Genomic DNA, 21,717 nt, shown 5'->3' with positions numbered 1-21,717 from the left:
AGAGAGACTGTCCAGACGAAAACCACATTGGCAAAATACAGCTCCTGCCCTGGGGGGTGGCAGACCCCCCAGCCCTTGCACACGTCACCCTGCGCTCTCTGCTCTTTGCGCACTCACCCTAACAAACCATCTCCTCACTTTCTCTTTACAGTGCTGGGTTTCCTGCCCTCATACACGCCATGACTGCCTGCACTCAGCGTCACGCTGCAGGCTCCATGGCCCCACAAGCACTTACATGTTCTTGGCACATTCACACTTGAGTGTTCACATGCTTGCACAAATGGAGACAGCTGGTCACTTTTACTTTCCTTCCATATCCCTCTCCCATCTGGATTTTCACACCCAAAGAGTGCAAGGCGCCCAGTCCTTTTCATAATCTCTTCCATGCTGGTTTCCACATGCTTGCAAAGAGAGAGAGGGCTGGTCGCCTTTACATCCCATTTAAACCCCTTTCACATTCTGCTGCTCCCATCTCACACCCCTGTGAAGGGACCTGTCACTTTCTAGCCATTCACACTCAGACTTCCTCATCCTTGCACACCAAGTGAAGCACTCCAGCTGGCTTTTGCCAGTTTCACTTCCTTGCACTTTCGGGGTTCCCCAATATTGCTGCACCCAAAAAAGAATCCTGTTATTTCCTGAAATTATCCATGAGGATCTAGTGCAAGATACTCACAATCACACACGACCCCCCTCGGCGCCGTCACACCCAGTGCAGCTCCCAGCATTTCAGGGGCAGCCCCTCACAAAAGCCACAGGTGCTTAGATTGAGTTGTTTAATCATCCGCCAAAGCCACCAATCATTTAAAACAACGGCACCCTTCACCCCCAAATCACAGCGCTCAGAATACACAGAACCAGCCCCCAGAAACCCCAGCTCACAGCATCTGATGCGATGGCTGTGAGCCAGAATCAGAGCAGCAGATACACACACACAGCCCCTCCAGCAGGGGACAGCAGGGATGCAATTCATTCCTTGCACATCTCATACCAGATTCTGTTCCTTAACCCAGGCTTTGGCTTTGCCCCCACCTCTTGCGCTCGTGCCCATGACTGAGTCCATGGCTCCCCTTTACACTCACTCCCTCCCGCAAGTTATTTTTCCCTCTCCCATAGATGCCACAGCACCAACGTGCGAGGCCCCATGCAGAGGGCGTGGGGGGAGGGTGGAATCACAGAGGGAGCGGATGACGCAGAGGACGGAAATCTCTGGGGGCTGGTCCGATGCCCTAGTGATGGGCTTGGACCAAGAGCCCAGCTGGAATAGTCCACATTGCACTGGCCACTATGCAGTGCCAGGGAGAATCACTCACACGTGCCCTCGTGCCCCATTGCTGGCGGGCAGAGCCCCCCACGCCACCAATCCAGCTGGGTGTCCCCTCCCTATAGCCTGGAACCCAGCCTCTGACCTCACGCCAGGATCTACTGCAGGGGGCGCCTGTGGGGCATGGATCACTGCCCCTGCGTCAGCTGCTGGGCAGTGATGAGAAGCCATCACTGGAGGCATCTCCGAGGCATGGACTCAGTTCACTGCCCAACTTGCACAAGCCATGGATTTGCCCCACGGCCCCAAACCAGCCCATGGGCCTGAACCAACATATGGATCCAGCCCTACATTAACCCACCAACTCCACCCCACAGAGCCAAACCCACCCACGGATCCAGTTCCATGGACCCACCCCAACCCCTGGATCCACCCCCACAGCTAGCCCCCGGACCTGCCCCACAGAGCTGAAGCAGAGGATCCAGCCCCTGGACAGAGCCCACAATGCCCACCTGTCCTACAGTGCCAACCAACCCATGGCATCAACACAACCTGTGCAGCTACCCTGGCACACAGTCCCACCCCTGGACACATACCATAGGCTCAATGTGGGGCCATGAACCAGGCCCACAGCACAACCTGGCCCACAGACCCAACCTGTGGGGCCCCCAAATTTCATCAGCTCAGGGATCCCCCCGAGACGAGTCAAACCACAATCTCCCAGCCAGGCCCAAGCCACTGCCCCGTGTGAGCAGGTCCTCCTGCCTCCAGCTGGTGGCAACCCAGCATGACCAGCCCCCAACCGGGCACATGCACACCCAGCGCTAGCCCCGACCCCCTGATCCTCCAGCCCTGCAAAGCCACAGCATGAGTGCACCGTCCTTCTCCCCACAATCCCCCAGCATGGTCCCTCCCCCACCCCAGCACACTGCCCCCCGGGCAATCTTTCCCCCCATCCCGACACACAGCCCCCACCCCAGCATGATCCTTCCCTCTCCTCCCGTTCTGCCACGCAGCCCTCATCCCTGCATGGTCCTTCCCCATTCCCAGCCAGGCATGCACCCCTCCCATGCCGAGCCCCCAGCGAGAGAGCCCCCCAGCACTCACGGTCATTGCACACGGGGCCGCCGTATGAGGTCATGGTGCAGTCACACGTGTAGCCATCCCACTGCTGCAGGCAGACGCCCTGGTTGGCACAAGAGTCCTCGGTGCACGTGGTGCTGGGACCTGGGGCAAGGAGAGCAGTTATTGGCCGGCGCTGGCAACCGCTCCCCCCATCCCCTCGGAACAGGGGTTGGGGTCATAAACCCCCAGAGGCAGAGGGGGGATAAGGCAGGTGAGAAAGGAGGGTATCTGCAACAAGTCAGGGGCAGAGATGGGGCTAGAACCCAGAAGTCCTGACACCCCCGCCCCCACCGCACTCTAACCAGTAGGTCCCATTCCCCTCCTAGAGCTGGGAGAGAATCCAGGTGTCTGGGCGGGGTTACACCGGGGCTGGGGGAAGGAGCAGGAATGGGAGGTAAGGGCTGCGGTGGCCGAGGGAGCAAAGCCAGAGCGCATAGGGGAGATGGGCAGCATCTGGTGAGGGACAGAACGCTGGAGGCTGGGAGCTGGCAGCTGAGTAAGGTGCCTGCGTCTCTCTGATCCTCCCCCCCATTATGGGGCGATCGTCCCCCGTGCAGGGGAGGGGCTGGGCTGGAAGTGGTCTGGCTTCCGAGCCGGGATCCCCATTCCCAGCAGGAGAGGAGCCAGAGAATCTGGCTGGGGCACTAGGAATGGGGAGCCCTGTTTTGTCTGAGCCTCTTACCGTCGCAGCCCCTCTCGACTTGCCCGATCCGGTGCAGGGCGTCAGCGATGAGGTCGGGCAGGCGGCCATTCAGGTCCACGGAGGCCAGGCAGCCTTGGAAGCCATCCCGCGAGGCCACCAGCTTGGGCAGGTTGTTGAACATGTTCTTGCTCAGGCCCCCAATATACAGCTCTCCTGGGGAGGGCACAGAAGAGGTCAGCGGGCAAGGGGTCCTTTAGCCTCCCGCACACCACAGGGATGCCCCACCACCTTCCCCTTTCCCCAGCCCACCCGCACACTCAGGGCTCCCTCAGCCCCTCATCCCAGGGGTATGAGAGGAGGAAAAGAGGGGCCAGTCCCTTTGCATGGAGGGGAAATGAATGCAGAGACCCAGCAAGGGCAGAGCAAGACGGACAAAGGAGCAACTGACAGAGAGAGAGAGTGCGAGTGCGCACGTGAGCGGAGGGTTTGCAGGGTCCAGAGGGCTGCGAGTCAGGATCCTGGGTTCCAGGCAGTTCAGGAGCGGGTGGGTCTAGTATTTACAGCACAGGAACGGATGGGAGTGAGGGGCAGAGCTGTGTGGGGGGAACCCAGAGCTGGGACACCCGCGGACTGGGGATCAGGCGGGGGCATCGGCAGAGCTAAGGGGAGGCAGGGCAGGGCTGGGCTAGAAGGGGGCTGCGGGTCCGGAGTGGGGAGCACCGAGAGAGCTAAGGGGGGCAACGAGGGGGCTGCAGGTCAAGAGTGAGGGGCATCAGCAGGCCTGTGCATAAGACAGTGAGAGGAACAGGGTCGGTCTTGGCAGGGGGGAAATAACAACGCTGGGAGAAGAAAAGCTGAAAACCCAGTAGGAAATAAAGAATTGGCCCTGAAATGACTGAAGCTCCTCGTCCCCCGAGGGCTGGTGCAGCGCTTCCTGCTGGGCGTGGCCCTGCCCTGGAGGGGCATCAGGGAATGGGAGGGGTCAGAACTCAGAGAGCAGCAGGGGCGATGGACAGACACACAGCAAACCCTCCCACATCTGCCGAACAGACTGGTCAAGGGAGGATCTAAATCCCCCCTTCCCCCATGCCCCACTCGGTCCCCATGCCCCTGCCCCGGGGATGGGGGAGTAAAGGAATCCAGGTCCCATGAACAAGGACCTTGTGGCTGGAAGAGGGGTGGGCTCAAGTGATTCATTCCTGAAGGCCCAGCTCCCCCTTCCTCCCTGACAGCTTCCCACAGCCCCCCAGGGCCCAGCTTTCTCTACTGAGCCTGAGATTTATGGGGCGGGGGACGGGGTGAGATTCAGCTCAGAGTGAGAGGAGGCCCCCCTGCTCCTCCCATCCCCTTCCCATAAATCAGCCCTTCCCCCACACTCTGGTGTTGGGGAGAGGGCAGCAGGATTTGCTTCCCTTTCCCCCTCCTCCCCTCCCCTGGCTGACCCCCCAATATACCCTAGCACCCATGAACATCCAATACGCCTGGACCCCGACAGTAACCGCCAGGCACACCCAGCACTGCCCTCACCCCGTGAGCCCCAGTGCCCCAATGGGATGCTGAGGGGTGTTTGGGGTGGGGGCCGTGCTGGAGGTTCATTGGGTGCAGGCTGTGAGAAAGTGGGAGTTTTGGGGACTATTTTTATGAGTCTTATGTGTGCCTCGGTTCCCCCTATATGTTGCATTGCTAGTGGGGGGAAAGACCGAGGGCAGGTCTACACTTAAAACGCTGCGCCGGTGCAGCTGCACTGCTGTATTGAGAGCGTAGTTAATCCACCTCCGCGGGAGGCGCTAATGACGTCAGTGGGAGAAGCTCCCGCCAGCTCAGCGTGTCTGCGTTAGGTCGATATAACCACCTCGCTCAGGGGTGCGGCCTAGCGCTTGTCTACAGCGGAAATGCTCCAATGGCCCAGCTCCGCCCCACTGTGCTTCAGTGCAGCCCTCACCTACGTTGACAGGGGGTTCTCCCAGCAACGCAGGGAATCCACCTCCCCGAGGGAGGGGAGCTAGGTCAAGGTCACGCTTCTGGCGAAGACGCTCTAAGGCCTTGGCTAAACAGGCACTTACGCCAGCAAAACTTGTTGCTTGGAGGGGGGGGGGGTGAGAAAACACACCCCTCAGTGCTTAGGTTGGTGTGACTATTATTCACACCCCTGAGCGACATAGTTCTACCCAAGTAATTTTGTAGTTTCTGGACGGTGCTGAATCACTGCATCGGATCACAACGGACAGGGTGGGTGAGGCCGAGCGCTGGAGGATTCTGGGAGCAGGGCCTCGTAGCACTAGACTGTGGAAAATCACTGAAAAGGCCAAACTTGCACTTGGCATCAATATGTGTCACAAACGTTTGTCCAGACCCTGTGTAAGCAGCTGTGCTGATGTGGAATACCAATGGTCCCGGGCAGCCAACGGCCAGTTCGCTGGTGTGTACCTGTGGAGCTGCACAATGGCGAATCTGGGGCTAGCTGACATGGGTCAACTGACCCTATCAAATGACATGACATCAGGTGCCTGGAGGGGAGTAGCCCACGATAAGTGAATATCAGCCAATCCCTGCAGTCCCCTCCCACATCATGAATTAATTGGAATATGTCCGATAATTCGCTGGTCTGGGAGGTGAGAGCTGGGGGAGAAGCGCTGGCTGCTGGAGACAGCTGAGAGCTCTCACCTGGGAACGGACGGAGGAGGTCTGACAGACAGACAGAGCCTGATCCTGGGCTCACTCCAGCTTGGCCGGGCTCTGGGCTCAGCAGAGCGGACTGTGTTTTCACCTTCAGCTCTCAGTGCTACGCCCCGGCTGCCTGTGCTGGCGCCAGGTGACCAATAAACCGACTGCACTGGGGCTGCTGCTCGAGGGGCATCAGTCCCTGCGGGGTGGACGAGGCTCTGCCAGGAGCCTGTCTCAGCGGGACTCGCTGGGCAGCGCTCAGGGGTGAAGCAGGAGGGCTGGAGCCCCAGAGGGTCAGTCTCAGCAGGTAGGGAGGCTGCGTGGCCCACCCTGGAGGAAGAGTGAGAGCCCTGGGGCCTGGCATATTGAAGGGATTCCTCCAAGAGACCGTCCCAAAGCCGGGGGCACAGCCCTGATCCTGGGGAACTATGACAGGAGCACTGGCCTGCTCCTGGCCCGCTGAGTGATCCATGCACACGGGGGTGAAGGAATGGAGAGGCTCCTCTGGGTCCTTTCACTTCCAGGAATACTGAATCTTAGCAGCATGTACACACTATGTGTACTATACGTATCATATATTTATATATATGATTCCATATACTAATGCTTCCAATACTGGAATACTGACCCCAGTGCTTAGCTTAGTCTATAGTCAGGGACCCCCCACACCCAGTGCTGAGATGCAGCCTCCTCTGGGGTGGGGCGTGAGGCTTTTTCATACGCACAGAGCAGTTTAGGACAGGAAGTGAAGCAGAACTCCAAACTCAATGGACACTGCCGGGGAGATTCAGCAGAACAATCCAGTCTGAGACACGGTCAGTACTGGCGGTGCGGGGAGAGCACCCTCCATACTGATCCCCCCCCACTACCCCTTGCCATGCGGCCCCCCCACACCAACCCCTCACCGCCCTCTGCTGCACAGCCCTCCCACACCCTGCAGCCCCCACCAAGCCCCCTTGCCGCGTGGCACCCCCCACACCAACTCCTCCTTCCTTGTAGTGCAGCCCTCCATACTGACTCCTCACTGCACCCTGCAACACAGCCCCCCCATGCCACCCCCTCGCATCCTGCAGCATGTCCCCCACTAACTCTACACTGAGGCTCTACTGCCTGTGAGGGGAGCGTGCCCCTGGTGCCCTCCACGGCACAGAGCCAGTGGCATGGCTCACCCTTGAGGTCCAGGTTGCGGGCGCCGTTGGAGTGCTGGGTGACGGTGCGGGAGTCGATCTTCAGCGTGTGGACGTTACTGGTGTCACGTGACACGATCACGTTGTGCCACTGATTGTCATTAACCGGCTTGTCCGAGTTCCCCTTCATCAGCGAGGGCCCGTTGCCCAGGTCAAAGACATAGTGGATGTACCTGCGCGGAGGAGGCAGTGGAGCGTGAGGGGGAGGGCCTGCCCCTCAGAACTGCACCTAACCGACCAGCCACAAACAGATGGCGCGATGACTGGGGGGGAGCCAAAGGGGCAGAAAGGAGGGGACTGTGAAGCATTGGGGGAGGGGAGACGGGGCAGCTGCGAGGGGTGAAGTGGGTGGGCAGACAGGGGCTGGTTGTCAGGGCAGCGGGATCAGCATATGCCCAGAGGGCAGGAGATGCAGGCCCCTGCGTGAGGCACAGTGTCCTGTGGGTGGCACACGAGGCATAGCTGGGGTCAGTGCAGGCACGGCAGGGCTCCCCGTGAGGGGCAGTGAGAGAGGCAGAAGACAGGGGCAGACCCATGACCCAGCGGGCAGGATGAGTTGGCCAGGCGAGGGCAGACCCATGGCCGACTGGGGGGTTGCAGGGGGCAGGGTGGCCCACTGGGGGGTTGCAGGGGGCAGGGTGGGGCGGCCCATGGCCCACTGGGGGGTTGCAGGGGGCAGGGTGGGGCGGCCCATGGCCCACTGGGGGGTTGCAGGGGGCAGAGGCTGCATCTCACCCCTTGACCAGCTCCACCACAATGAAGTCGTTGCCATTGCCGCTGTTGAAGAGGATGAGGCCGTCGGTGGCCGTGGTCTTGAACTGGAAGAAGAGGTGCATGGAGGCGTAGGCCTGCAGCGTGGCCAGCGCCAGGTAGCTGGCGCGGCTTTTGAAGGTGACGGGGTCGGCAATGATGTTGCGCAGGCCGAAGCGAGCGTTGAGCTCGCAGTAGCTGATGTCGCCGTTCTTGCACAGGTCCATGTAGGGCAGCCCGTTGAACACCAGGCTGCTGAGGTGCCCGATGAAGTTGGAGGGCACGACGGAGATGAAGCGGCGCTCCGTCATGATGCCGGTCTCGATGTTGTGGAACTCCAGCCGGGTGTGCGCGCCCGCCATCTGCCCTGCTTGGAGCGGGAGGGGGCAGGGCACTGTTACACACCACCGTGGGCGAGGGGGCAGACTCAGCCACTGTGCCTCACCCCACCTCCAGCCCTGTCATCCCAGCCCTGGGCTCCCCCCACCCCAGCCCTGCCGGTGCCCCTCAGTCCCAACGGGCAGCCGCCTGCTCTCCCGCCCTGGGGTCCTCACGTACCTTCCACGGTGACGTTATCCACCGAGAGCTGCAGGCTCTTCCCGCGCCGCACAACCCGCACTGTGTGCCACTCGTTGTCGTTGAGTTTGTGGCCAGCGAAGAGGGTTTCAGGGCCTTTACCTGAATGGGGGAGGGGGCGGGACGGGGGGTTAGTGCCCCAGTAGGGTTGGGGGAATGGGCACAAGGCCTAGACAGCCCCCAGGTGCCAGCCCCTCCCCTGCTTGGCTGGATACATCCTGAACACACACAACCCCAATACTGGCAGCACCCACCCAGCTCACCAGACCCTCCCTGGCTGGCAACCGACTCCTCCCACTAACCCTCCCCCCGTACCAATTTAGGTAGCAACTCCCCCTCCCCTCCCTCTGCTAGACACACACTGAGCACAGGCAGCCTCCCCGCCACTGTCCCAGCCTGCACCAGGCCAGGACTAGACCCACCCCCTTTGCAGCCCCTACACCCATAGCGCCCTAATGGCAGAGAGCGAGCGAGTGGGTGAGCACACAGGATGGGTGGGGGATGGGGTAGGCTGGATAGTTCAGTCCTGACCACTGCACTCTCGCTCTGCAGCTGCTGCGCTGGGGCGGCTGTGATGGCTGCTGGGGCAGGGAGGACTGCAACCCGGGGCTGGGAAAAGACAGCTCCCCAGGAAATTCAGGCCCAAACCCTACAACAGCCTCCACCCACCCACACAAAGGCCTGAGCACACCTACACCCCACTACAACCCCCTGCTGGGTGTATCCGCACTCACAGCCCCTGAGCACACCTACACCCTACTGCAGGGTGTAACCACACACATACAGCCCTGAGCACACCTACACCTCACTGCACACTCCTGCTGGATGCAATTCTACACTGAGGCACAGCTCTACTCAGATCCCCTCCATCCTAATCTCTCTCTCTCTCTCTCTCTCTCTCACACACACACACACACACACACACACACACAGGACCCAAAGACAAAACAGGAAGGGCTGCTATTGGAGAATGTGTGTGTGTATCACCACCTGCTGGTGAGCAAGAAAATCGGCAAGAGAGAACAAGTGAAGAAATGATAGATCATTTTGAAATCCATCCCTGCAGCTCCATGAAGAAATGATAGATCATTTTGAAATCCATCCCTGCAGCTCCAGGGACATCCCCCAGGTCAGAAATGGGAAGCTGGGGATCCCCCCAAATCACAGGTTAGGAAGAAAGTAATACCCATAAGCTAATCCTAACCTACTCTCCCTGCCCTCCATAGCACTTCAACTTCTCGTTCACCTCTACCTTGTAGGGGTGACCCAACAAACTGCCAGCTGTCAAGGGAACCCCTCTCCTGAATCACCCCCCTTCCCATCCAGGGGGTCCTTAAAGCAGGCTGGAGGCGGGGCTGAGAGCTTGTAAGGGGCTAATGAATCATTACTCATAGACTCTAAGGTCAGAAGGGACCATTAGGGAACTAATTCATTGCATGGGGGGGTTAATGCCTGGTCATTGCAAGGCAGGGTGTGGCTAATTAAAAACTATTACCATGCCTATTAATAATTGCATGGGAGTTTAACAGACCCAGCTAGACGTGGTGACAGGAGGGACTAATTTGTATTGCAATGGGGCCTACATTATTTGCATGCTTTTTGACAACCCCAGGTCTATGGGCGTATGGTTCATTAATTATTATTAATTGTATGGGGGCTAATAAACCCTATATAGGGAAGACCTATATTAGTAAATTTGTATTAATATTAATTGCATGTGGTAGTGGATAATTAATCCATTGGCATATTAGTTGCATGAGGGTGTCAATCCCACGTATACCAGGGAAGGAAGGAGCTAAACATTTGTATTGCAGTAGGACTGAAAAACTGTTACTAACCTTTCGTAACTTGTTCTTCAGGGTGTGTTGCTCGTACCCATTTCATGCTAGGTATGCACCACATACACAGTTGCCAGAGATCTTTTTCCCTTAGTGATACCATAGAGCCAGCTCCAATACCCTCTGGGGTCATGTGCATATGTGCCAGTATAAGGGGCGTTGCCAGCCTCACACCCTCTCAGTTTCTTCTTGCCAGTAACTCCAACAGAGAGATAGGAGGGTGGGTTCTGGACTAGACATGAGCAACACATCTTGAAGAACAACAGTTACAGAAGGTTAGGAACCATCTTTTCTTCTTCAAGTGCTTGCTCATGTCGATTCCAAGTAGGTGACTTCCAAGGATCCCCATTGGAGGAGGGGTCAGAGCTCAACGGACTACAGATTGTAGCACGGCCCTACCCACTACTGCATCATCTCTAGCCTGGTGGGTAATAGCGTCATGCGCCACAAAGGGGTGGATGGACGACCATGTTGCTGCCCTACAGATGTCCCGTATCGGGACCTGAGCTAGGAACGCTGTTGAGGATGCCTGGGCCCTCGTGGAGTGGGCTGTGAGTGCAGGGGCTGGTACCTTTGCCAAGTTGTAACAGGTCTTGATACAAGACGTTATCCATGAAGAGATTCTTTGAGATGAGACCAGAAGGCCCCTCATCCTATCTGCTATTGCAACAAAGAGTTGAGTCGTTTTCCTAAATGGCTTAGTTCTTTTGAGATAGAACACCAGAGCCCTCCAGACATCCAGCGAGTGAAGCATCTGCTCCTGGGTGTTGGTATGTGGCTCTGGATAAAACGTCAGAGAAACATGCCCTGGTTCGCATGGAACTGCGACACTACCTTCGGAAGGACGGCTGGATGTGGTCATAGACGAACCTTGTCTTTGAAAAAGACCGTATAAAGAGGCTCTCATGTGAGGGCTTTAAGTTCTGAAACCTTTCTAGCCGAATTGCTAGACAACACCAGGTTAAGGCCCCAGTGAGGGACCAACTGACGTGTTTGAAGAAACAACCTGTTGAGGCCCTTGAGGAATTGACCTGCTATGTGATTAGCAAAGACAGAATGGCTGCTCCCCAAGAATGAAAGGCTGAAATTGCAGCCAGGTGGACGTTGATTGATAATACTGAGAGTCCCTGATGTTTAAGATGAAACAGGTAGTCCAAGATGAGGGGTATAGATGACATCTCAGGAGGCGTGCCTTTCTGCATAGAGCAGATAGAGAACCTCTTCCATTTTGTCAGGTAGGTAGCTCTTGTGGAGGGTTTCTTACTATCCAGGAGGATCTCTCAGACTTGCTCGGAGCATTCCAACTCCTGGGTGTTCAACATGGAGCTTCCACGCTGTGAGGTAGAGGGGTTGCAAGTTCGGGTGATGAAGGCAGCCATGATCCTGAGTGATCAAGTATGGCACTAATGGGAGTCTCCACCGAGAAGTCAAGAAGTGTGGTATACCCATGCTGGCATGGCCACGCAGATGCTATAAAGATTATTGTGGATCTTTCTTTCCTGACCTACAGAAGGACCTTGTGTACCAGCGGTATCAGAGGGAATGCACAGAACAGATGCAGAGTCCATGGAATGAGGAATGCGTCTATAATTGACCCTGGACTGTGGTTCTGGAATGAGAAGAACCGTGTGCATTTCCTGTTGGATTTTGTCAGAAATAAATCTACATGGGGAATCCCCCACCTCCGGTAGATGTCATCTGCCACATCTGGATGGAGGGACCACTTGTGGATGGATATCGACCTGCTGAGGTAGTCCGCCAACACATTCTGAAACCTGGTAGTAAGACACTTCTAATGGATCCCGTGAGCTATACAAAAGTGCCAGAGGTGGAGGGATTCCTGGCACCGTTTGTTTCTGTAGAACATCTCTGTTGTGTTGTCTCTCCTTACCGACACACATTTCCCTTTCAGATGGGTACTGAAAGCTTGACAGGCAAGATGTACTGCTCTTTGCTCTCTCACATTGATGTGGGTAGAAAGATATTCCTGAGCCCAGATCCTTTGAGTTCTGAGGGTCCCTGTATCTGGAGATCCAGATCCCTGTATCTGGAGCACTGGTTACTAAGGTCAAGGTGGGAGACAGAGAAGTGAATGGGACTCCTGCACAGACTAAATGTGTGTCTAGCCACCATTGTAGCATTTCCAGTACTGATGGTGGAATTAATATTATCCTATTTATGCAGTCCGGGATGGTTGGTAGACTGAGCCCAGCCAACTTTGCAGAGGCCTGAGATGTAGCTTGGAATATTGAACTACGTAAGTGCCTGCTGCTAGGTGTCCCAACAGTTTCTGGCTGTGGTCATGGGATGCCGTTTCCAAACCTCTGTCAAGGAGCATATGGCTCAGAATTGTGAGTCCAGAAGGTAGGCTCTGGCCTGACTGGAGTCTATGACTGCCCCTATGAATTCCATCCCTTGGGTAGGTGACAGCACAGACTTTTGAGCATGGATCAGAAGGCCTAGCCTGGCAAACATCCGTCTTATGAATTCTGTGTCTGCTTCCATCTGCTGTCTAGAGTGACCTTTGATTAGCCAATCATCCAAGTATCGGTAGACCTGTATCTTCCGCTTCCTGAGAAACATGGCTACCACCATCATGCACTTTGTGAACTCTCTGGGAGCTGCGAGAGACCGAATGGAGGTACTGTGAATTGATAGTGAGACCCGTTGACTATGAAGCGGAGAAACCTTCTGTGCCTTGGGATAATTGACACATGGATGCATGCACCCTTCAAGTCGAGGGTGGCATAACCAATCCCCCAGATCCAGGGAGGGAATAATCGATGCCAAGGAGACCATGCAGAACCTCAACTTCTTCATGAATCTGTTGAAGTTTCACAAGTCAAGAATGGGTCTGAGACTGCCCTTGGCTTTTGCGATTAGGAAGTACTGGAAATAGAATCCCTTTCCCCTTAGCTCCCATGAAACCTCTTTCACTGCTCCTGTCCTTGCACTTCTTGAATCAGAAGTTGCTTGTGAGAGGGTTCCCTGAAGAGGGACGGGGGGGTTGGGGGTTGTGAGGGTGGAAGAGAGCTGGATTGGATAAAATATCCCAGTGCTACCGTGCATTGTATCCAGCTATCTGATGTAATCCGGGCCGACGAATGGTAGAAGTGGGATAAGCAATTCAAAAATATGAGATGTGGAGGATCGAGGGATTGGGTTGGTATGCCGTCCTTGGGCGCACCCTCAAAAGTTATGTTTAAGCCCTGCAGGTTGCTTTGATTGGCCTGCCCTATGGCTGGAAGAATTCTGGGAAGGTCACTTCCTGTAGTTTCTGCCTCTCCTGCAGCCGAAGTCCCGCCTTTGCTGTGGCTGGTAAAAACGAGGCAGCATTTGAGGTTTAAAATGCCTCTTTTGAGGTGCTGGTGTATGCAGGTCCAATGACTTGAGACTATGTAATTTTGAGTCAGTCTGTTTGGAGAACAAGGACTGACCCTCAAAAGGAAGGTCTTGAATAGTCTGTTGCACCTCGTGAGGGAGGCCTGAGGCCTGCAGCCACGAGCTGTGGCGCATCACTGCTCCCGAAGCCATTGGCTGGGCTGCTGCATCGGCCACGTCGAGTGCCCCTTGCAGTGATGCCTTTGCTGTGGTTTTGCCCTCCTCCACCAGGGCCTTAAATTCATTTTTGGAGTCAGAGGGAATGGACTCTGTGAACCACAGCATTGACCCCCAGGTGTTAAAAAAGTACCTACTCAATACCGCCCACTGGTTTGCCATGTGGAGTTGGAAGCCCCTGGTGGAATACACTTTTCTGTCAAACAGGCCCATCTTTTTCACCTCCTTAGCTTTAGATGTAGGGCTTTGGTTCGCCTGCCTCTCCCTCTCATTTGCTGCCGCAACCACCAAGGACCCCAGAGGGGGGTGGGTAGAGGTACTTGAAGGTCTTAGAAGGGACAAAGTATTTTCATTCAAACTTCTTGGCAGTTGGGGGAATTGAAGCTGGGGTTTGCACAGTGCCTCCTTCATCGTCTGGTGGATTGTCTGTATAAGAGGCAAGGCTACCCAGGCAGGTTCTTCCAAGCTAAGATGTCCGTCATTGGGTCCACCCCTCCTTCGGAGACCTCATCGACTCGGAGCCCCAGGTTTTGGGCAACTCTGCAACGGAGTTCTTGGTGGGCTCTGCTGTCTTCCACTGCCAGTGCTGGTGAGGCACCTGCAACCGCCTCATCAGGTGAGGACAAGGACAATTCCCTTACTTGGGTTGTCTCTTGATCCTCTACGCCCAAAGGATCCTGCGGTACCGGGTGTTCTAATTTGGTGTCAGCGCACTGGGTTTGGTACCAGGGCCGGTGTCGTATTCAGTGCCATGCCCGGGGCCGGCATCATATTCAGCACCGGTATTGATGTCAGGCCGTAAAACAGTCTCCAACCGGGGATGATATCTGCTCCCTGACGTCACTGAGAAGGAGCATCCTGACTGAGGCCTCTGGGCTTGGTGAAAGGCCCATGGGATCCAGAACAGCCACTGGGCTAGGATCTGCCACTGTGGTGGCCATGGGATGGAGAAGGGGGGAGCGGCTCCTGGCTCCAACGTCTCTCTCTCTCTCAGTGCCGACTCCGTTTTGAGGTATAGGACTCAGCCTCGGAGTCAGATGCTGAACGCTCGCTCCTGGGAGACCAGGGAGGTGCCGTGCTTCTCAGTGCCAACAAAGGGTGCTGTGGCGATAGTTGACATGAAATCATCGCAGGCTTCCCTTGGATGGTACCACATGCTTCCTCAGTACCAGGGCCTCTACCTCTGGAGCCCTTTCACGGGTCTGCAGAGACAGCACCATGCTCTCGATGAGCTCCTTCGCAGCCTCAAACATCTCCGGGGTATCAGGGACTTGTAATTCCTCCTCCTCGAACTTCCTGGTGGGGGAGTTTGTATGCACTGGACTCGATATACCCCTGTCCGGGGCCAGAGTTGACGATGCTGTGGCAGCTGGAGCAGTGCCTGGGTGGCCCGGCATGGGTTGTATTCCACCCCTGATGATTTAGGCATTGGTGAGTGACCCCGTCCGTCTTCCTTAGCTTTTTCTTCAGTACAGTGGAATGAGAGTGGTGCTGTGTTCCCGACGTGTCCTTCGGTGCCGCTGACCCCTTGCGGTGCCAAGGGTCTCTTGCACCAGAGTCTTTCCTCAGCGCCGACTCTCGAATGAATGCCAGTGGCTCTGTATCGAGGTTGACGTTATGGGCACCAGTTCTGATAGGCTCGGGGGTGGTCAGAGGGCCGCCTGCATCAGAAGAAACTTTAACCTTTGGCTCCTGTCTTTTTTGGTTCGGGGACAAAAGTCTCTGCAAAGCTTGCAGAGGTCCCTCTGGTGGGTCTCTCCAAGGCACTGAAGACAAATAAAATGTGGATAACTCTTGGGCATGGGCTTCTTACAAGCCCCACCCAGTTTAAATCCAGGGGACTGAGGCATGCCCTGGCCCCTGGGCAGGAAGGAAGGAAGGAAGATCCCCTGGGGGAGCTACTAACACTATTGTATTTATTCTAAATAACACTTAACACTATTCCAACTATTTACAGATCACAGATGGGTAACCACTGAGAAGGGGGCTCTTGCGAAGCAAGAGGCAATGGATTCCAGCCAACCAGCACAGGCGGTAAGAAGGAACTGAAGAGGTGGGGGGTCGGCAGAGCCCTATATAGAGTGCCATGGAGGCGCAACTCCAGGGGGCTCCGAAGCCAACCCTACAGGTACCACTAGGGGAAGAGCCTTCCAGTGACTGTGCACGCGGCACGCACATACTTACTTGGAATTGACATGAGCAAGCACTCAAAGAAGAACAACAATTACGAAAGGTAAGTAACTATTTTTTCTTCTTCGAGTGCTTGCTCATATCCATTCCATGCTCAGTGATTCACAAGCAGTACTTCCGGATATGGGCTCAGAATTCATGGATGTGCTGATTGCAACACAGCTCTCTCAAAACTGGCATTGTCACAGGCCTCTTGGGTGATGGCGTAGTGGGACACGAAGGTATCAACCGATTACCATGTTGTGGCTCTGTAGGTGTCCTGGATTGGTATCTGAGTGAGGAATGCTGCTGATGAAGCCTGGGCTCTCGTTGAATGAGCAGTGGAGGAGGAACCTTCGCATGCTCGTAGCAAGCTCGGATGCAGGCATTATCCAGGATGAGATTCTTTGGGATGGCTCCAGTAGTCCTTTTGTCCTTTCCACTTCCGGCACAAAAAGTTGTATAGATTTGTGGAAGGGCTTAGTCCTTTCGACACAGAAGGCCAGGGCCTGTCTAATGTCCAGTGTATGCAGCCAATGTTCCTTATCAGTGCTGTGAGGATTTGGAAAGAAGAAAGGCAGGAAAATGTTCTGGTTATTATGGAATGACACCACCTTTGGTAGGAAGGCCAGGTGGGGGTGCAGTTGGAGCTTGTCCTTGAAGAACACTGTATAAGGGGGTTCTGATGTCAGAGCTTTGATCTTGGAGGTCCTTCTGGCTTAAGTGATCACCACCGGGAAGGCAACCTTCCAAGAGAGGAGCAATGAAGAGCAAGATGCCAATAGCTCAAAAGGGGGCCCTGTAGGCTTTGATAGGAACAGGTTTAAGTCCCATGGGAGAACTGGGTCACAAACTTGCAGATAGAGTCTTTCCAAGCCCTTGAGAAATCTGCCCGTCATCTCGTGGGAGAAGAGTGACCTGCCCTGTACTGGAGGATGGAAGACCAAGATGGCTGCCAAGTGAACCTTAACAGATGATAGAGCAAGACGTTGATGTTTCAGGTGGAGCAGATAGTCTAAGATGGACTGCACGGAAGACCGAGCAGGAAAAAGATTCCATAGAGGCCCAACAAGAGAAATGCTTCCACTTAGCCAAGTAGGTAGCCCTGGTGGAAGGCTTTCTGCTACCTAACAAGACTTGCTGAACCTGAATTGAGCAGGCCTGTTCCTCAGGGTTCAGCCATGCAGCAGCCATGCCATCAGGTGTAGGGAGACAAGGTTCAGGTGAAGCAACCAGACGTGGCCTTGCAAAATGAAGTCTGGATGGGGTGGGAGCGCTAGTGGGGCTGCAATGAGAGTTCCAGCAGTGCTGAACCAATGCTGGCGTGGCCACACTGGGGCTGTCATGCTAACCTTTGCCTTGTCCCTCTTGATATTTAGAAGGACCTTGTGAACCAAGGGGATCAGTGGGAAGGCATACAGCAGGCCATCTGCCCACGAGAGCAGGAAGGCATTGGAAAGGGAGCCCTTGCTGAGCCTGTGCATAGAACAGAACAATGGCATTTCCTGTTCCGCCTGGTGGCAAACAGGTCCACCTGGGAAGCCCCCCCACTTCTGGAAGATAACACTGGCGACCTCCGGGTGAAGAGACCACTCGTGGAGAGAGGAAAAGGACTTGCTGAGGTGATCCGCCAAACACATTCCAGTCTTCTGGGAGGGGCGATGCCTCGAGGTGAATGGCGTGCTTCACACAGAAATCCCACAGTCAGAAGGCTTCTTGACACCAGGCTGAGGATTGAGCTGCCCCTCACTGGTTGACGTAAAACATCGAGGCCATGTTGTCCATCTAAGACCTGCATGACCTTGTCTGAGAACTGGGGGAGAAACACTTGACAAGCTAAGTGTATCACCCTTAATTCCCTGACATTTATATGCAGGGAGAGTTCTTGGGACCAGAGACCCTGGGTCCTGAAACTGCCATGGTGGGACCCCCACTCAGGTCTGATGTGTCTGACGCCAAGGTTACTGTCAGACATGGGGCAGTGAAAGGTATCCCTTTCATCACACAACACGGCTCTGACCACCAAGTCAGAGAAGCTAAGACTGGCGACGGAATCCTGAGAACCAAGCCCAAGTGATGTCTGCCCGGTGAGTAGACTGATGCCAGCCACATCTGTAGGAGTCTGAGGCGTAGCTGCACATACTGCACCACATAGGTACATGCTGCCATGTGACCTAGTAACTTGAGGCACACGCGGGCAGTCATAAGCAGGTGAGCTGTGACCTGGGCAATTAGATCTGACATAGTTTGGAACTTGGCGTCTGGTAGATAGGCCTTGGTCTGAGGAGTCAAGCACTGTCCCAATACATTCTATTCTCTGCACCAGGACCAGTGTTGATTGCTGTTCATTTATTAACAGACCCAGCACCCAAAAGGTGGCTTGTACTATGCTATGCTGAACCTGAGCCCATAAGTGATCAGCCGATCGTCGAGGTAGGGGTAGGCTTGTACACCTTGACGTCTGAGGTAAGCTGCAACCACGGCCAGACGCTTAGTAAAAATCTACGGGGGGCTGCTGACAGACCGAAGGGAAGTGTGGTGAATTGGTAGTGGCCTTGGCCCACCACAAACCTGAGGAATCTCCTGTGTCCGCAGAAGATGGAGATGTGGAAATACGCATCCTTTAAATCGAGGGCAGCATACCAGTCTCCTGGATCAAGGGAGGGAATGATGGAGACCAGGGAGACCACACCCTTTAGCCTTTGGGATTAGGAAATATTGGGCGTAGAAGCCCTTCCATCTTGAGGAACTCCCCCTATGTCCCCCTTCCCATTGGAGGGTGCACACCTCCTGTACAAGAAGCTGCTCATGAGAAGGGTCCCTGAAAAGGGACGGGGTTGGGGGGTGGCAGGACAGGGTGAATGAAAACTGAAGGGTGTAACCATGACAGTACTGAGCACCCGACCATCCAATGTTATACAGGATCATGCAGGCGGAAGGGCGATAGGCAGGCCAAAAACAAAAGGGGGGATGGATCCTGAATCGAGTGTAGTATGTCGTCCTCAGGTGTATCTTCAAAAGGCCTGCCTGGTCCCACCAGCGTACCTCCTGAAGCTCGACTGACAAGACAAGGTAGAAGGTAGTGGCTGACTGCATTTATAGCCCTTTCCTTTTCTTTTCTAGGGTTCCTGCCTTGGAGGCCCTGAAAACCTGGGAGGCTGTTGAGGCCTAAAATGCTTTCTGGAGGCCGGGGGCATATACAGGCCAAGGGAGCAAAGCGTGGCCCTTGAGTCTTTGAGGCCGTGAAGCTTGGCATGCATCTGTTCAGAGAACAGGGAGGCCCCCTCAAAGGGGAGGTCTTGGACCGACTGCTGCACTTCGGGTGAGAGGCCCAGTGACTGGAGTCACAGACAGTGCCTCAAAGGATTGCTGACACCATCATTCTGGCTGCTGACTTGGCTGCATCCAGAGCTGCCTGGAGGGAGGCCCTGGCCAACTTGCCTTCGGGCTCCAGGATGGCCAAGAACACCTGCCTCAGTCCCTGCGGCAGGGAGTCCTTAAACTTGACCATTGAGTCCCAGAGGTTAAAACCGCGCCTCCCCAGCAACAGCTGCTGGTTAGAGATATGATGCTGGAGGCTGCACATGGAATAAACCTTTCACCCAAACAAGTCTAGTCTTTTGGCCTCATCATTCGTTGGGGTGGCACTTGACTGCCCCTACCTGTCCCGTTCATTTGTGGCTCACACCACCAGGGCCCCCCCAGGGAGGGGTGGTGAGTACAGATATTGGACCCCACTGGCTGGTACATAGTATTTCTTCTCCACCCTTTTTGAGGCCAGGGCAGAGGAGAAGTCTGCCATAGCGCCCTGACTGGTCCCAACACAGCCTCACGGACTGGCAGGGAGCTGCTGCAGCCAGAATATCGATAAGGCTGTGCGTGGGGTCCTCTAGTTCCTCAGCCCCAAGTTTGTAGCGATCCGTTTCAGGAGCTTGTGATGGGCCCTGAAGTCATCTGGTGGAAGCAGGTTAGCAAGACCTGTGACCACCTCATCCAAAGATCACGAGAAAGGGGCTAGCACCGTCGGAGGGGCTCGTCCTTCCTCCTCCACCTGTGCCACCTCCGTTGGGGCCACTTCCAGGACCTCGGAGCCAGGATTGGTGCTGGAGTCTGGTGCCGGTCGGGGTGACACAGTGACACAACTGAGTATGACTGCTGGAAGGAGGTCCCGGCACTGGGGGGAAACCCACACCGATTCAAACATCACCTCAGCCAATGGGCCAGTGCCAGCTGCAGGGCCAGTACTGAAGTCCAGTGCGTAAGCCGGGTACAGGTGCTTTTTTCAACAGGGTGAAGAATTCCCCTTGGGACTCCGAAGAGGTCTCGTCTCTCGGAAACCATGGCGGAGCTGTCCCCGCTTCTGCCTGCAGGTGCTGGGGAATCAGAGACCGACCCTGGGCCGGGAACCACCGTGGCAGGGCATGGAGGGCTTTCCTCTGGGAGGTGCCACAATGGTCAGTGCTGCAATGAGCCCACCTGCCCCTGAACCCCTCTATCTCCAGAAGCCCTGGCTTGCAAGGGGCGTGGGTGGCATCGGGAGGGATATCAAATCCTTGGCAGCCTGGAAAGCCTTTGGAGTCAAGGGGGCGCGCAGATGCAAAGTGCCACGACCACTCCCAGGAGTCAGAGGTGGGTCCTGGACCAGGCTCAGTGCCCTAGGTGGAGTCACCAGATCCAACTGTGGCTCTGGGAAGGACGAGTGGCCTAGAGTGGGTCTCACCACATCAGCCGCTCCCTGCTTGTCCCTCCTCAGCAATGGAGAGAGTCCTCTTTCGGCGCGCTGTTTCTTGTGCGTCTTCCTCGGCACTGGGGATGGAGACTGGAGCTGGGAAGAGCACAATGCAGCTGGAGCAATTCGCATGGAGGCTGAAGCGCTCGGTGCTGATTCGGAGCAGGACAGCTCTGAGGACAGTCTGAGTGCTGCCTCCATGAGCAGAGCCTTCAGACAAATGTCCCTGTCTTTCTGAGTGTGCCGTCTGAAGGCTCTGCAGATCTTGCACTTCTTAATGTGTGCTTCCCCAAGGCACTTCAGACAGCTTGAATGCGGGCTGCTCACTGGCATGGGCTTGCTACAGGAAGCACACGGCTTGAAGGCCCGGGACTGGGACATGCCTTGTCCCTGAGACGACAACCCTCAATGGGAATGCTATTTGCACTATAGACATTAATGCTAACTGATAAGCTTACAATAAAACCATATACAAACCACTGGGAAAGCTTTGTAAGAGCAAGAAGGTTGTTCCAAGCAACTGTCACAGACAGTAAGGAATTGAGAGGGCGTGGGACCAGCAGCACCCCTTATACTGGCGCATGTGCACACAAGCCCAGAGGGCACTACAGCCCATCCTATGGATACCAGTAAGGGAAAAAAATCTCTGGCAACTATGCCCGTGATGTGCACACACTTAGCACGGACTGGACATGAGCAACCACTCAAAGAACATTAATTGTAAGGCTCCAACAATCTCAGGTCTATGGGGAAATGGTTCATTATTATTTTGCATATTAATTGCATGGGGTCTAGTAACCCCCAGGGTATATGGGGGAGGGGCTAATTAATTATGTTATTTCTACTTTGAGCCTAAAGCAGGGATGGGCAACTTCAAGTAGCAGAGGGCACTAACAGCCCTCAAACCCCTCTGGTGGGCCGGCGTGGTGCGGAAGACGTGGCCTCTGCTGTCCGGCTGCTGGGAGAACATGTGCCAGAGCAGCTAGTCCCACAGCGACACCACCGTGCTGCACTGTGTCACCTCACACGTGCCTGCCTGCCACTGGTCAGCTCCACAATCTCCAGAAAGGCAGACAAGCCCGCACCCACCACTACTGCCCCTAGACACATCTTCCCATGTCAGTAAACCTCGGGCACTGGCCACCCACTCTGGGAGCGAGCCCACTGCAACCCCATGGGCCCCAGTTGTGCAACCCTGGCCTACATTATTAATT

General features: G+C 55.5%; 1 protein-coding gene across 1 annotated transcript in view; it reads right to left on the bottom strand.

Annotated features, from left to right (window-relative positions):
- NRXN2 (neurexin 2) overlaps positions 1-21,717 on the bottom strand; it is a 278,572-nt gene that overhangs the window by 116,824 nt on the left and 140,031 nt on the right. The window contains exons 11-15 of the mRNA XM_067543925.1: positions 8,192-8,311; positions 7,619-8,000; positions 6,866-7,056; positions 3,072-3,245; positions 2,372-2,491 (exon numbers count right to left, since the gene is read on the bottom strand). Coding sequence (XP_067400026.1) covers positions 2,372-2,491; positions 3,072-3,245; positions 6,866-7,056; positions 7,619-8,000; positions 8,192-8,311 — 987 coding nt within the window. The remainder of the gene's footprint in view (positions 1-2,371; positions 2,492-3,071; positions 3,246-6,865; positions 7,057-7,618; positions 8,001-8,191; positions 8,312-21,717) is intronic.

The sequence above is a fragment of the Emydura macquarii genome, unplaced genomic scaffold (assembly GCF_026122565.2).
Source record: "Emydura macquarii macquarii isolate MOO-44397 ecotype Brisbane River unplaced genomic scaffold, CSIRO-AGI_Emac_v2 contig_968, whole genome shotgun sequence".
Lineage (NCBI taxonomy): Eukaryota > Metazoa > Chordata > Testudines > Chelidae > Emydura > Emydura macquarii.
Note: the sequence above shows the minus strand (reverse complement) of the source record. Positions and strands in the feature narration are given on the sequence as shown.